Consider the following 14161-nt stretch of genomic DNA (forward strand, 5'->3'; position numbering starts at 1 on the left):
GCTTTTCATACTGCCCATGGTTTATCAGCATTATGTAAATAACACTAACGAGTGACTTAACTCTAAATCTATTTCCATCAATTTTTTTAAATTAAGGTCTGATAAATACATGTTTCATACTTTGTCAAAATTTTGGTAGCAAAAGAGGTATCTTACTTTAAGGAAAAGGAGCATTTAATTTAAATGATTAGCACAATTTCAGAATTAGTACACATATGGCCTTGAAATTTTGCTGAATTGTGATCTTCTGTTTACCAGCATTATCTAACAGCTCTTATTCTAATCTACAACCAAATCAGTTAAGTGAGGCTTTATCTTTTCCTCAACTGCCACATTTCAGACAAGTCTGAAATAGCCAGCTGTCTTTTCTGTGCTATTTATATAAAAAACAAAAGCATTCACATTATTACTTTGGTTGCTTGATTCCTGTCCAGTAAAATGGCAATTTTATAATATTAAGTTCACCAAGCAAAGTTATCAGCTCTTACAAAAAGCAATTATATTTCTTCATATTCTTCTACAGTCTATGAAACTCACATTACACTTAGGAATGATTCGTATATAAAAATTAGTAAAATGTGGAAAATATGCTAAGACACTGACACAAGTGTTCTCAGACTCATGACACTAAATAAGAAGCATCACTTAACACATTTCCACTTTTAAGCTCTTTGAAATATTGTAGAATTTAGGTGCCACATCTAATCAAATAAAACTGTTTCCATAATGCCACTGTTTACACATTAAGAAAGTAAGATAAGACAAATACATTAGCTACCAGAGGTAGCTACCAGTAGAATTATTTCTGTGGTTTTCATGTAGTGATGGTTTTAATAACGAGCTGCTTAAATAGCACATAAAAAAAAAAAAAAAACAGAATTAGTGCTGGAGAGGCTGAGAAACAGTAACATCAGCCACCTGTAGCAGGTGAACCACATTTGTTATGTCACAGCTCCTGCTGTGCTGGTGGGAGTGGGCTGGCAGCCACAGACCGGCAGAGAAAATAGGCACTGTCCTAGATTCAAAGTGCACAACAGCCTCATATTCATTGCACTCATATTCCTTGGTTCAGGTCTGACACGAGTTTCTCTTGATTCTCTGCACTATACGCTGGAGAAAATTCCCCTTCTGGCTTCTGTACAGCCTACATTTTTGCTGAGGGAAAAACATTTACTCTCCTTTTCTATTTCTGCATAGGAAGCAATACGGATTTCACCTCTAGGATGTGAATAATTTAAAAATGTAAATTAAAGAGTTTGAGGATATACAAAGCCAAAGTATTGGTTAAAGGTTAAGACTAAACGCTGTTCAAACTCTTCTGAAAGTGACAAAACCAGTAAAGTAAGACAAATTTATAACGTGTTATCTCATTTTCATTCTCTTGTCCACATGCTCAAAGGAAAAAAAAGAAAAATCTCCATATGTATCTCAATACTCTGCCCGCAAATATCCAGCTGCAGCTTCCAATGGCACTTCCAAATTTAGCCACAACAGTGAAGAAAGGGACTGACTGATTGATAAAAATAAGCTCAAGCCCAAACAGAGACAATACTATTGTTCAGTAGCATTTTATCATGCAGAACAAGGCAGGCTTCAGAACACACAGATACTGCATATGATCTGACCAGCACAACAATCCTTTGTATCTCATGGTGAAGTAAACAGCCTCATACTACTTTCATCTACTGCCTATCAGTAACAGGAGCAACGGAACAAAATTATGGTAGTTCCAGACACTCTCAGCCTGAAGTGCTAACAATTCAGATATTTAGCTTTTTGCCAATATAAAGTAAATCACCCAACCAACTTGTACTTGTGACTTCAGTTCTCATGTATTTCTTTCAAGGCATCACGGACTAAACAGGACTGCAGACATTTAGCCAGACACACACAGCACAAGCTCTCTCCCTTCAGTTTTTGAACTCACCATCTATCTGGGTACCACCTTTTACAAAAGACAGGCAGAGGCCATCCTCCTGCCCTTAATGCCTGCAGTAATTTTGTTGTAACAAAACTGCCCAGCTCTGCCATTTTGTTCTATTTTTTACACTGGCTCATTTTTATTTCATATCAGAATGGCAATAAATTAATCCATCTAGAAACATAATTCACTGATACAGATTTAATGAAATACAGTCTATATTTTCTGCTAAGCTTGGACTGCAATGTAAAAAGCTAAGTTAGCATCTATTGACATAAACATCAGTTCTGAACTGACAGTAAGCTCCAAAGCAAGGTGCTGGCAGGTTCAGTGCTAGCAAGAGCTCCTGTACAGCTGATTTTGCAGCTGCTACACTTTATAATAGTATTTAGTTCCAAAGAATACAGAAAATAAACAAATAACCAGCAAGCCATCGCAATGTCACATTAGGGCAGTTCAAAACCACCTCCTTCTAATGAAAGATTAGAAAGAGAAGATTACAACTAAATGTCACGCCATGGTGTATTTATAGTTTTCTGCCATTCCCTTTGACACAGCAAGGCCTATGCTCTCCTCTCTCACTTCTTGTCTGCCCACAGAGGAGACAGACAGCCAAGCAGCCATGCTCAGATCACCCAATGTGCTGCAACTCTTCAGTAAACACTGCACAAACCCTCTGGTTACCCTCACAGTATATTTGTGTAAGTCAACAGTTGTACTACTTAAACATTAAAAATATTTTTCCAAATGCTTTTCTTTGCACCCAACAGTAAAGACAGCACAGAACTCTAACTTCCAATTCCTGCTGTTGCATTTGATTCTTGGTGAAGCTGTGTTCTGCCACTAAATTGCAAAGTGTAAGGCAGAAAGGTGAGCACTTCTCTAATTTCTATCTGTTAGCATTATCTCCAAAAGGGGAATATAGTTCTTATAGGACTATATGAGAATTGTCTATCATTTGTAAAATTTCTTTCCTGTCTATATCATATAGACAATACAAATCTACAGGTAATAAATTCCTGTCTTGTTTTGGAGGCATGAGAAAAAAACAGTTAATGTTCACTGATTTTTTTTTTTTTTTTTTTGGTAGCTGCTTCATGTTCAGTGTATTTTTTTGAATTACACAAAAAATGTAAAACACAAGTAAATGACAAAATTACTCTGTTTTTTTTTTTTTTAATTGCCAAGACACTGAACAATTAGAGCCCAATCAGTTCTGAAGATCTTATATACACTTTCTAAAAGTGTACAATATAGATCTCATTAAATACAGAGTCTGGCAGAGAAAAAGAAGTCACATAAGGAAGTGACCAAGAAGCCCTACTCACTGGCACTTCTTTCTCATTATTACACTACTCAGCACAGTAAAATGAGCAAGCCATGAGTCAATACCTGTCCTCCTCAAAAACAAACTTACATTACTCTTAGGGCAATGGGCCCATATGTTTCAGCTAGACTAGGGATTTCTGCAGACACAAACTTACAGAACTCTAAGTGGTGGGTGAAATTACTTTGATTGCTACAACTAAACACTTTCTGTACACAATTAATTATTACAATCTACTGGCCCCAAAATCAGCTGATGCAGAAAAACATCCAAGTCTCAGGCAATCTGGCTCACACACACAGTAAAGGCTCATTTCTTGTACACTTAAGCCTACATGAAATGTAAAATTCCCCACTTCAGGTGAGGATTGAGACTTTGCTTAATGAAAGACACTGCTGCTTATAGCAATCCAGCATATAAATATTAAATAATCAAGTTCTAAAAATGCTTCAGTCACACATCACTGTCAATCTCTGTGCTGTTTATTTACTACCATCCTTCCAGTTTGTATGAAGTTTTGCTGCTTCCAACACCAGAGCTCAGGCTCAAAGTTTACAGCTGACTTGCTTAGCATCCACATGCTCTTCAGTCTTCCAAGATTATCCAATTACCAAAACAACTAAAATCAGCTTCCACAGATGTCAATATTTACTCCTTGCTTGTACAGCATTTAACTGTGATTGCTAAAACATACTTGTTTCTTTCTTTCAGGTTCTTTTGCTCCCTGTTCAGGCTGTGAGACTTCATCAGGTGGTACTGTTAAACGCAGTCGGCAAACATTCATCTGAAAGAAAAACAAAAGTTTGCTTTTAGATTTAAGCATTACAAAGAGTAATTTTAATAACTTGCTTTGCAAAATGAACTGTGCTAACATTCAATTTTTCATTTATTATTTTCTACTTTCTTCCAATTAGCTGACAAAAAAGTAAGCTATTTGTAAAAGGCTACAGGGTTTTTTAGCTGGCAAAAAATAATTCAAGGGCATCCATAATTACATACCTGAAATAGCAAAAAAAAAAAAAAAAACCCTTTTCAATTAACAACATGTTCTATGTTCTTATGTACTCACAAATGACATTGAGAGCTCAGATATCAGAACAGTGAACATAATTTCCTAGTTTCTCAGCTTTGTTTGCAGATTTGGCATACTTTTAATCTTCAAAAGGGATTACTTAGAAACACAAAGGATATTCTGGAGTGAATGTTTCTTTTTTGCTCAGTATTTGATTCAAGAGTATCCCAGTACAGAAATTCCACTAAACTCTAACTGAAATATTACTGAAATGTTATACACAAAATTGTTTGTAAAAGCAAAGCCTCAGTATTCTTCACAGAAAATTTAAGAAACAGGCCAGGGGGACTGATACCTTTTTACCCTCTATCACTCCTGGCCATGCTTTTGGCTGAGATCTTTGCTGTAACAATATTTAAAGGATCATACCTCATACAAAAAGCTTGGTTACAAACATTAGGCTTAGTTGTATACATAAGACTTCTTTGTAGAAAACAATCCTATGTCCTAAGCAGAGCAAATGACGAAATAAGAATTTCTTCTGTCAAAATTGAAAGCTTCATGAAATCTCAGCTGTTGACAAAAATGACTCTAAGCTGTTCTTCAAAATGTCTAAAGCACTTATTTCATGGTTACTGTGGGCCATCACCAGTGTTGTATAGCCCAGTGTCTTATCTGATCCAGATGTCTTTAGTTTCTCCTGATTACATCCAGCCATGCAGAATCATAGAATGGCTTGGGCTGGAAGAGACCTTAGAGGCTAGTTCCAACCTTCCTGTCGTGTGCACCCACTAGATCATCAGGCTGCCCAGGGCCCCATCCAACCTGGCCTTGAATGCTGCCATGGACGAAGCATCAACAACTTCTGTTCCACTGCCTCACCACTCTCTGAATAAGGAATTTATTCCTAACATCGAACCTAAATTTCCCCTCTTTTATTTTAAAACCATTCTTCTTTATCCTATCATAATCTGACCATGTGAAAATTTGGTCCTTCTCCTGTGTATAAGTTCCCTTCAAGTACTGCAAGGTCACAACGATGTTTTCCCTGAGCCTTCTCTTCTCCAAGCTAAACAAGCCCAAGTCCCTCCACCTTTCTTCACAGGACAGGTACTCCAGTCCTCTGATCACCTTGGTGGCTCTCCCGCTCCAACAGCTCCACATCTTTCTCATACTGGGTGCCTCAGGCCTGGATGCAGTATTCCAGATGGGGCCTCGCAAGGGCAAAGTAGACAGGACCAAGCAACTCCCTCTTCCTGCTGGTTAGTCATCTCTTGATGCAGCCTGGGATATACTCAGCCTTCCAGGCTACCGGAGCACACTGCTGGCTCATGTCCAGCTTTTTTTCCACCAGGACCCCCAAGTCTTTCTCCACAGGGCTTCTCTCAATAAGTTCTCCTCCCAGTCTATACACATATCTGGGATTGTCCTGACCAAGTGCAGCATCTTGCACTTGGCTTTGTTGAATCTCACTAGGTTCCCATGGACCCACCTTTCAAGCCTGTCCAGGTCCCTCTGGATGGCATCCCTTCCTTCTATTGTGTCAACTGCACCACCCAGCTTGGTGTCACCCACAAGCTTGCTGAGGGTGCGCTTGATCCCACTGTCTATGTTGTTGATGAAGATATTGAAGAGCACCACTCCCAAGACAAACCTCTGGGGGAAACCACTCATGTCCAGCCTTCACCTGGCCATACAGCCATTGACCACAACTCCCTGGCTGTGACCATCCAACCAACTCTACTGAATAGCCCAGCTTTCAAATCCATATTTCTCATTTAGAGATCAGGATATGGCATGGAATCATGCCAAAGGCCTTGAATGTGTACTTGCTCTCTGAAGTACAGCTTTCCATTACTCTTGCCCAAGAAAGATCACAGTTCTTGATCATTATAGCATTTCCTTTTGCTTCAAAAATCAGCAATCATGTTCTACTTGCAGGTATTCACAGCATAGCAGCGAAGTACTACTCACAGACCCCAAATTTCACCATTTCAACATCCAGTTCTTCAAAAAGTCTCTCACATCAAACAAGTCTTTACTTCACTTTCGAGGCTCTTCAAAATTCAATCTCCCCATAACACCACTATTCAGAATCTCTCTAACAGAGATTCTCATTCTCCCTGCTTCCAAACAATTGACCCTTTTCAACTTTTAAAACAAGAAGCATTCATTTTTTCTTCTTCCCAAGAAAAAGTGATTAGAAGAACTATCTGCAAATATCTGTGTCAACTCCAGACTTTCTTTAAACCCCATCAAGATGACCAATCAACGCTGGTATAACATCAACTATATTAAAAAATGCCACTTTCTCCTGCCTTCCATCTTCTTTTAGGTCTCTTTGGTCTGCAATGCCTTCTATCATAAGAAACACATTCTGAGACAATGTTTATGTAAAATGTGTGATCCATATTTGTACTATAAAAAGAGGAAAAAAACGTGCATAACAAGATCAAGCTAAAATACAACCTACTATTTAGATACATCTGTGGAGCTTACTTTCTGTGAAACAAGCTCTTCACTGTTATTTCATCATTCAGCCGTACGCTATCAACTCAAGAACAAGAAGCCACAGAGAAAGTGATAGAAGAAAGACAATTCAGCATAAAAGTGGGTAATACTTGAATATTTCCTAGATAATTCTGAAACAATGAAACAGGTTTGAAAAATATGGGTCCTTGCATATTGGCTTTAGACACTGATTGAGTGCTATCTGTGTTCTTCTGAGAACACCAGACTCTTCCCTTACACTGCAGAAACTGGCAGTCCCTCCTGCTTACAAGTTATCAAGATATATTAGTAATAAATTCCTCAGTGTTTGAGCTCACTGATTCATAAAGTAATTAATACTATGCTTTATCACCTATTTAATTTCCATTTCCCCCTGTTCTTTCTTCTCATTGGCTTAGCAAGGCTCTTTCCTCTAAAACAAGTGTGTTTACAACAAAAAGGGAAAGAGATACTGGCATTCATCCATGTAGTCAAACAAAGAAAGACCAGACCTGTAAATAGGAAGTAGTACTGAGCTTGTGCTGTGCAGGAAATGACAGATGAGGCCAACTTTTTCTTACAGGGGTTTCAAATGAAAGAAAATTAAGTTAAATAGAATAAAAAGATTCTTAGGAGAATCTATTTCCTCAAAGAAATAGAAACACATACTGACTGGCAGCTCAATGTCAGGTGAAATGGAGTTGTGTAAGTTTTTCTGAAGCTGGCAAATGGTTTGCCTGTCAGTCAGCAAAGGACTAATTATAGCCAACACATTTATAGGTTCATGGTGCAGTGATTGTAAATAAGTAATTATCTCTGTATGTGTACACCAGTTAGTGAATCATGACTGCCTATCACATTACAGCAATGCATGTGTTACAAGGTTACTATGAAGAAAAATCACAGAAACCCAGAAGGAAGGCAGGCAAGTTGTAACTGCTAGCTTGGAAATACAAATCAGTAACAGTAATTTGTTGAGACTAAGAATACTGTACGAAAGGTTGCTAGCATTTAAACTATTTTTCTTGCCTTTTTATTATTTATTCTTTTTACACTGTCTTCTCTATTACCTCCCTAAATCACACTTCAATTTCTTTTCCACTTCCTTGTTTCCAAATTAGCTCCTAACTACTGAGACACCTCAAATCACAACCATATTTTCAGCAGTATTTCTGACAAAAAATGAAGACACAATGCTTCACTTTGCAGCCTGCTGTGCATAAATGCCATTCAGAGGGTGGAATGAGCAGTCATCTGACAATTCCATCCTTGAAGTCACGCCCAGAGAGGCTTGTATCACAGTGGCAAAGTGCCACCCAGTTTTGAATTCCTTGCTGGGACAACCTTATACAGGCTGTACTCTTACCATTGTTTATAACAATTGCACTTCCGTAGCATCCCTGGAGAAACAGCAGAAAATGTATAATGTAGCCATTCACTCCTATTCTTCCTGGACCACAGATGATGCATGCTACCTAAGGACAGAACTACATGCCAATAAGTTGAAATTCACAAACACTATAGAGATTAGAAGGGATAAACAACAGGCACCACTTTCCCTATAACCTTCAGAAGCAATTATCGATGCTGCGTCCATACTGTTTTTGCTATGTAGTGCTTCCTAAAGAAACAGCTGTCCCAACAATTTGTCGGCAAGCTTACTTGACCAAATGAGTGAGCAGGCTCATACAGAAATCACAGCCAGCCCTCTTCCAACAGCAAAACAAGGCTGTAGTGATGCCTTAACATGGAAATGAAATCATAACAGGAAGAGTCTCAACTCACTGCCAAACAGTGGCAGAATAATGTGCAACTGAGGATGAAGAAGTAATTTCCAGAAACAATTGGGTTTTGTAGGGAGAAACCCAGGAGGGGAATGAAAGAGAATTCCACAAGCAGGGAAAAGAATAATTCAATTTCCTTCAGTTGGTAACTGACAGTAAGAACACGTGATGAAAAACAGAGGGGCAGATATGCCTTCCACCATACTTTTATGTTACCAAAATTGTGACTTTATGAGTATAACTTACAAAAAGAAATAGGTGTGCAGGTATCAAGTTTCCTAGGCTATCAGATTTTAGTTTGGTTTGCAGGAACTATAGCTTTGACAAGCCAACAGTACACGTAGCCTTCTTTGTGCCAACATTTTATGCTCGCTCCTGGGTTTTGACACCAACAACCCACAAGCAGTATTTCCAGAGCTCATCTGACATCATTTGTACAATGATTATGCTGACAGGAAAACAAAGGCTGATAGGTTCACCGTCCACAACACTAGACAGAAAAGTTTGCTGACTGCAATGGAAATTGACAGGTGAAGACAAGCTCTTTTACCAAATTTCTAAGAGGCTAAAGGGACAGCATAACTGAGAGCTACTGCAACACAGTAGTTAAGAAAAAAGCAATCTAGGTTAGTTAAAAATGTTAAGAATTTATGGCCCAGATCCACAATCCACATTCATGTTTACCATCCTACTCAAATCACTAGGGTGCAACTTAAGACAAAAACAGATGACAGATTCAGTTTGAATACTGTTCTTCAGACTCTTATTCCTCCTTTCTAAAAACAAGAAACATCCAGTAAGGGATTGACTGTAGCTAACTATGTACTGAAATAACTGCAGAGCCAGTATTAAAATAATGAGCAAAGGTTTGATAGAATAACCAAGGTTACCAGCATAGCAGTAGAAAAAATACAAGCTGTCCTACCAGCAACCAGCCTCAGTCTAAGATTTCTACAGTTCTTCACAGGGAAGATACAGTTCAGTTTTGATCTAAATTCAAATCTACCTTAGAGTTAACAAAAAGAGAATCTAATTTTGCTGATCTTTCCAATGCCTCACAATTAAACAGTTTGGGATAATGTGTTTGTTGAGTAACTACTTGCTGTCCAAACAGCCCAATGGCCAAAAATTGCTCCCTTTGCCCAAGACCAGATGTTACTTTCAGAGTTTTGAAGGTGAGAGCAAAAATGAAGCAGGTTTTAATTCCAATCACCCCTAAACATGCAAAGTACTTTCTTTGGTCATTTATCTGGCTAGTCTTATGAAATCTCTGCTATGAGATTCCCCACACCACCACAATTAAAGGGCACTTTTCCCATGACCACAGGCACACAGGAACGTGACACACGTCTTCAATTTATTCTGCAGTTATTCTAACTGTCTTCCTCCTCTCTTCTGACAACTCACAGTAAGAGACTCGCATTTCACTACAAAAGGATCAGCAGCCTCCCAAGAGGCTTTATTTGCAAATTAGATCTTACCCGTTTACTTAGAAGAATTTTTTAAATGAAGTTCATTTTACGCCAATCGTGGCAAGTACATTGTGGGGATAAAAAGAAGAAAATTAACAACTGAACACAAACTCTCCTAACTTTAACTCTTATAAGAAATAGTAAGACAAGAAAACTCAGTGGGAACAGGGTAGATGCTGTACTGCACATAAGAAGTACGATTTCCAATCACTCTAATTTTTCCAAAGAAATGACAATTTCAGTTTATTATGAATCCAAAATTTTGGGTATTTCCAATATTTCCTAAACCAAAATTAAGGATTACCATAACCAAAATTATCACATGAATGACAAGAACTTCTTTTTTCTGTGGGAGAGCACAAGCTGCATGTTACCATGTATAACATGTGTTAATTTGATGTTCTTCACTGATTTTATTGCAACCGATAAGCTCAAAAGTTTGGATCGACCGACCTATCCCTAAGTATTTCGAGATTAGTCATGATCACACAGGTGTATTTCTTTGTGTGGGTGATCTTAGCATCTGATTGTGTTGATTTATTCCTTCACGTAAAACGTGCCCCCCCAGTGATAACACTGTGGCCACTGCAGCACATAAAGGCTCTTTCAATCAAGGTGGCTGTAAAGATATTGCTGTCATACTTGCCAGAGTTCTAAAAACTTTTAAGACACATTTTCCAGAGTATTAATATAGCATGGCTTATCTGTGAAAATTAGTAAGTTTAAGAGGTCACTAAACTGTACTTCTACATCTATATTTTAAAAGAAATTATCGCTGCCATGTAAGCCATTATGGTAAGTTTCCCCACGAGGGAAAGAGTCTCAGGGGAAGTTCTCTGTTGTACATATCAGGAAAAAGTCTCCACCACAGCACAGCTTCCTCACGGCTGTCCAGGAGAGCAGCCAGGAAGTAGCACTAACAAAAGCCCTGCAGGGCACCCCAAAGCTCTGCCTCTCCCAGCATCTACCACAGACCTACTACAGAGGCTCAAAGAGATGTTTTCACACACCGTGCACTTCACCTGAAAACACCAAAAATAAGCAAGCCCAAACGCGCTCCGCCGCAAACTGAACGAGAGGGGTCACACCGCCCCACGGCACGGCCCGAGGGACCTCCCCGCCGCCCCCCCCCCGTTGCCCCGCGCACCTTCCGCCGGGCGCGGCCGCCGTCGCCGGCCGTCCTCCTGGGGGTGGTGGCGGTGACCGTGAGCCCCGAGCTGTAGCGCAGCATCCCCGCGGGCCGCCGCGCTGGCGCTGACTGCGGCTCCCTCTGGCCGGCGGCGCCGCTCCGCCCCCGCGCACACACCGCGGGCGGCCGCAGGGGCCGGGCTGCGCAGCGGCTGCCCCGGCGGGGCGGGCCGGCGAGGGGGGAGCCCGACGACCGTGCCGCGAAGGCGACCGAGAGCCTGGCGACGGATGCAGCCGGGCAAAGTCACTGGGGGCGCGCGGCTCCCGAGGAATTTGCCCTTGGGACGCCGCGGTCCCCGCGCTGCTGGGATTTCGGTGCGGATTGGGAACGGGGCTCGGAGAAGAGAGCCGAGCGGCTACGCGTGGCACCCAGCCACATTCTGGGCTTGGAAAAAAGGAGCTGGGGCTCAGAGGAGGCCTCTCTGGTACACACTTCTGAGTGCTCTAACGGGATAGAGATGGGCACCGTCCTCCGCTCCTGCTGCAGTTCCTGAGCCACTCAGGCCTGTCAGCTTGTTAGCCGTGCTCCAGGAACACTCAGCAGGCTGGGCAGAAACACCCTGACTCAGGCAGCCTTAGGTGCGAGGCACCAGGCCGGGGCAACTCAGTATGCAGGTGGTGGCACAAGCCTTGGTGCTGAAGGTCCAGCAAGGAGATGAGGCTGGTGCTGGAGATAGCTGGCACTGAGCACACATTCTTAGACTGCAGGTTTGGACTTCAACATTTCCTTCAGCAGATGCTTGTCTCTTCCGGGATGTGGCTGAAAGGAATGCTGTAACCCTACACCGCTGTGCAGGCCTAGATGGACACACACCACATTCATCTGCAGCTCTGTGCATCCCTCAAGAGCAAGCAGCACATTCCTTGGTAAACCAGAGGAACTAAAACCAAAAGAAATGCTTAAGCACAAAACAAACTGCGGAAGAAATATGTATCCTTTGTCTCCATGTAAATACCTTGAAATAATTAAGACCACGAGAGAACACAGTTATAGCTACATGATGTCCTTGCCCATTACGATGTTAACGAGCATACTGCTGTGGCTAGGAGCTGTTTCCTGGATTGGAGAATGCTGAAGAAGAGGAAGTAATTTGCTATCTACCAAGGGACTGGTGCCTCACCCTCTGTGTAAAGTGTCTCTTCTCTTCCGCTTCTCAGTTCTCTGTCCCTAGAGCAGGATACTGAGCCATCAGGGCAAGATGCTGAGCTATCAACATGACATAGATCTGAGGAAGAGAGGAAGAAAACGTTGCCCAGGCCTGCAGGAGAGAAAGAAGGGTTGGTCTGCATTACTGTTTGGTCTTTTCTGTTTTCCCAGCTTCTGTTCTCTTCTCCACTTGAGGAAGGTATATAGCCCAAGGCAAATGAGACAGAGCAACCACTTGTATTTGGACTTCTCTCAAGATTGACTGTATGTTATGCCTGCTGTTCTGTGCAAAGATGTCCTGAGCCCACAGTCAAATTTCCGTATGAATCATCCATCATCTTAACTCATGGCAGTAATCCTGCTTTCAGAGGGGATTTCCTGGTGCAGAATATGTTTATACTCAACAACAGGAATATGCTCCCTCATATGTCACTTAACTGTTGGGCTGTGCCTTAGCAGTGATCATTACTTGTTCCTGTTCCTTCTGGCGAGCAGCAATGTCTCAACTTAGATGCTAGTATACAGCCTTCGTGTGGTTTCAGTTGGCAAGATCACATACCTGTGAGATTCTCGTGGTTAGCGAGAAGCTGTGCCTTCAGGACTTTTATCTTCTCTGGGGAAAGGTATGCACAAAGGGCTGTAGTCACTGTAAGGCACAGACAGAAGAACTGCTTTTCCAATAGCAGGCACGAAACCAAACTTGTGCCACACTCTGGTAAAGGACCTCTTTTCCATGGCCCACAGTATGACAAAGTCAGGCACAATAATTGGGTCTCTGTGAGAATTTGCATGGTCTGCACTGACTTTGAGAATTATGATAAATTTAATGGAAATCTTTTTTGTGTGTAGATAGACAAAACATCTGTCCATAAGTAATACAAACATAACTACAACAAATGCAATTTTATCAGTTTTGTCTATATTATGAAGAGCCCTCCTCATTTCTTAGAATATAATGGCAAGACATGCCTACCTGATACAGCAATCTGAACAGAAACATCTACTTCTGGGCACTTTCTCTAATTAAAATTGTTCTAGAAGGAATAACCTGTAAGCACACTTAGTAGTCTGTTTTTTGTGGTGGTGGTGGTGGTGTTTTTTGTCTACTCTATATACCATCTCCTTTCCTTTCCCCTAGTCAGCAAACTGCAGAGTTCAATTTGCTTTCCACTCTGCTAGTTGGCTGTGAATCCCGTGTACGCACTTTCTTTAACGAAAGTTTCTTCAACGATTCTGCAGGCTGTGAGGTTCAGTGTGCATAGTAAACATCTGAAAATGCCTCATAACCTCTAAGCTCTGCCAAGGCTGAAAATGTGTAAAAGAAAGACTCAAAACAAAACAAAAAACATGAAACCCCAGAACCAACCAACCAACAAACCGACCAAACAACAACAAAAAAACATCAAACCAACCAAACAACAAATAAAACCCTCTCTTTGCATGAAAGCAACATTTGGGATAATAACTTCTTCTCCCTCCCCACAACTCTGACACATTACAGAGATTATGGATGGAGCTGCTGGTATTGAAGGAACACCTGGTAACCCCAGCTATAAAGTAAGATGCTCAAAAAAAAGATGTTACAGAAATATGAGACATACATAGATGGGCTGCAAGAAAGCTCAAAGTTGCTGAATTATTTCTGGATGAAGACAGAGACAAAAACAGGGGTATGAAGAGGGCAATAGAGGCACAGAAGTTTGTGACTGGTATGTGAGGGGGGAATAGCTATTCACTACTTCCTACCCTTGGGAACAATGGATTTGAAAGGAACCAGGCACCACATCTACGTGTAAAATTAAATTATGGCAGAGAATACT

At 40.9% G+C, this 14161-nt stretch overlaps 1 protein-coding gene across 7 annotated transcripts in view; it reads right to left on the reverse strand.

Annotated features, from left to right (window-relative positions):
* MYZAP (myocardial zonula adherens protein) overlaps positions 1–14161 on the reverse strand; it is a 72761-nt gene that overhangs the window by 40891 nt on the left and 17709 nt on the right. For 3 of the 7 annotated variants that reach the window (XM_015278918.4, XM_040706905.2, XM_015278914.3), the window contains exons 1-2: positions 11154–11278; positions 3943–4032 (exon numbers count right to left, since the gene is read on the reverse strand). In XM_015278918.4, the coding sequence (XP_015134404.2) occupies positions 3943–4032; positions 11154–11237 (174 nt within the window). In that variant the 5' untranslated portion in view covers positions 11238–11278. The other 4 variants (XM_025154014.3, XM_046899317.1, XM_025154012.3 and 1 more) reach the window with 3 other exon arrangements.

The sequence above is a fragment of the Gallus gallus genome, chromosome 10, assembly GCF_016699485.2.
Source record: "Gallus gallus isolate bGalGal1 chromosome 10, bGalGal1.mat.broiler.GRCg7b, whole genome shotgun sequence".
Lineage (NCBI taxonomy): Eukaryota > Metazoa > Chordata > Aves > Galliformes > Phasianidae > Gallus > Gallus gallus.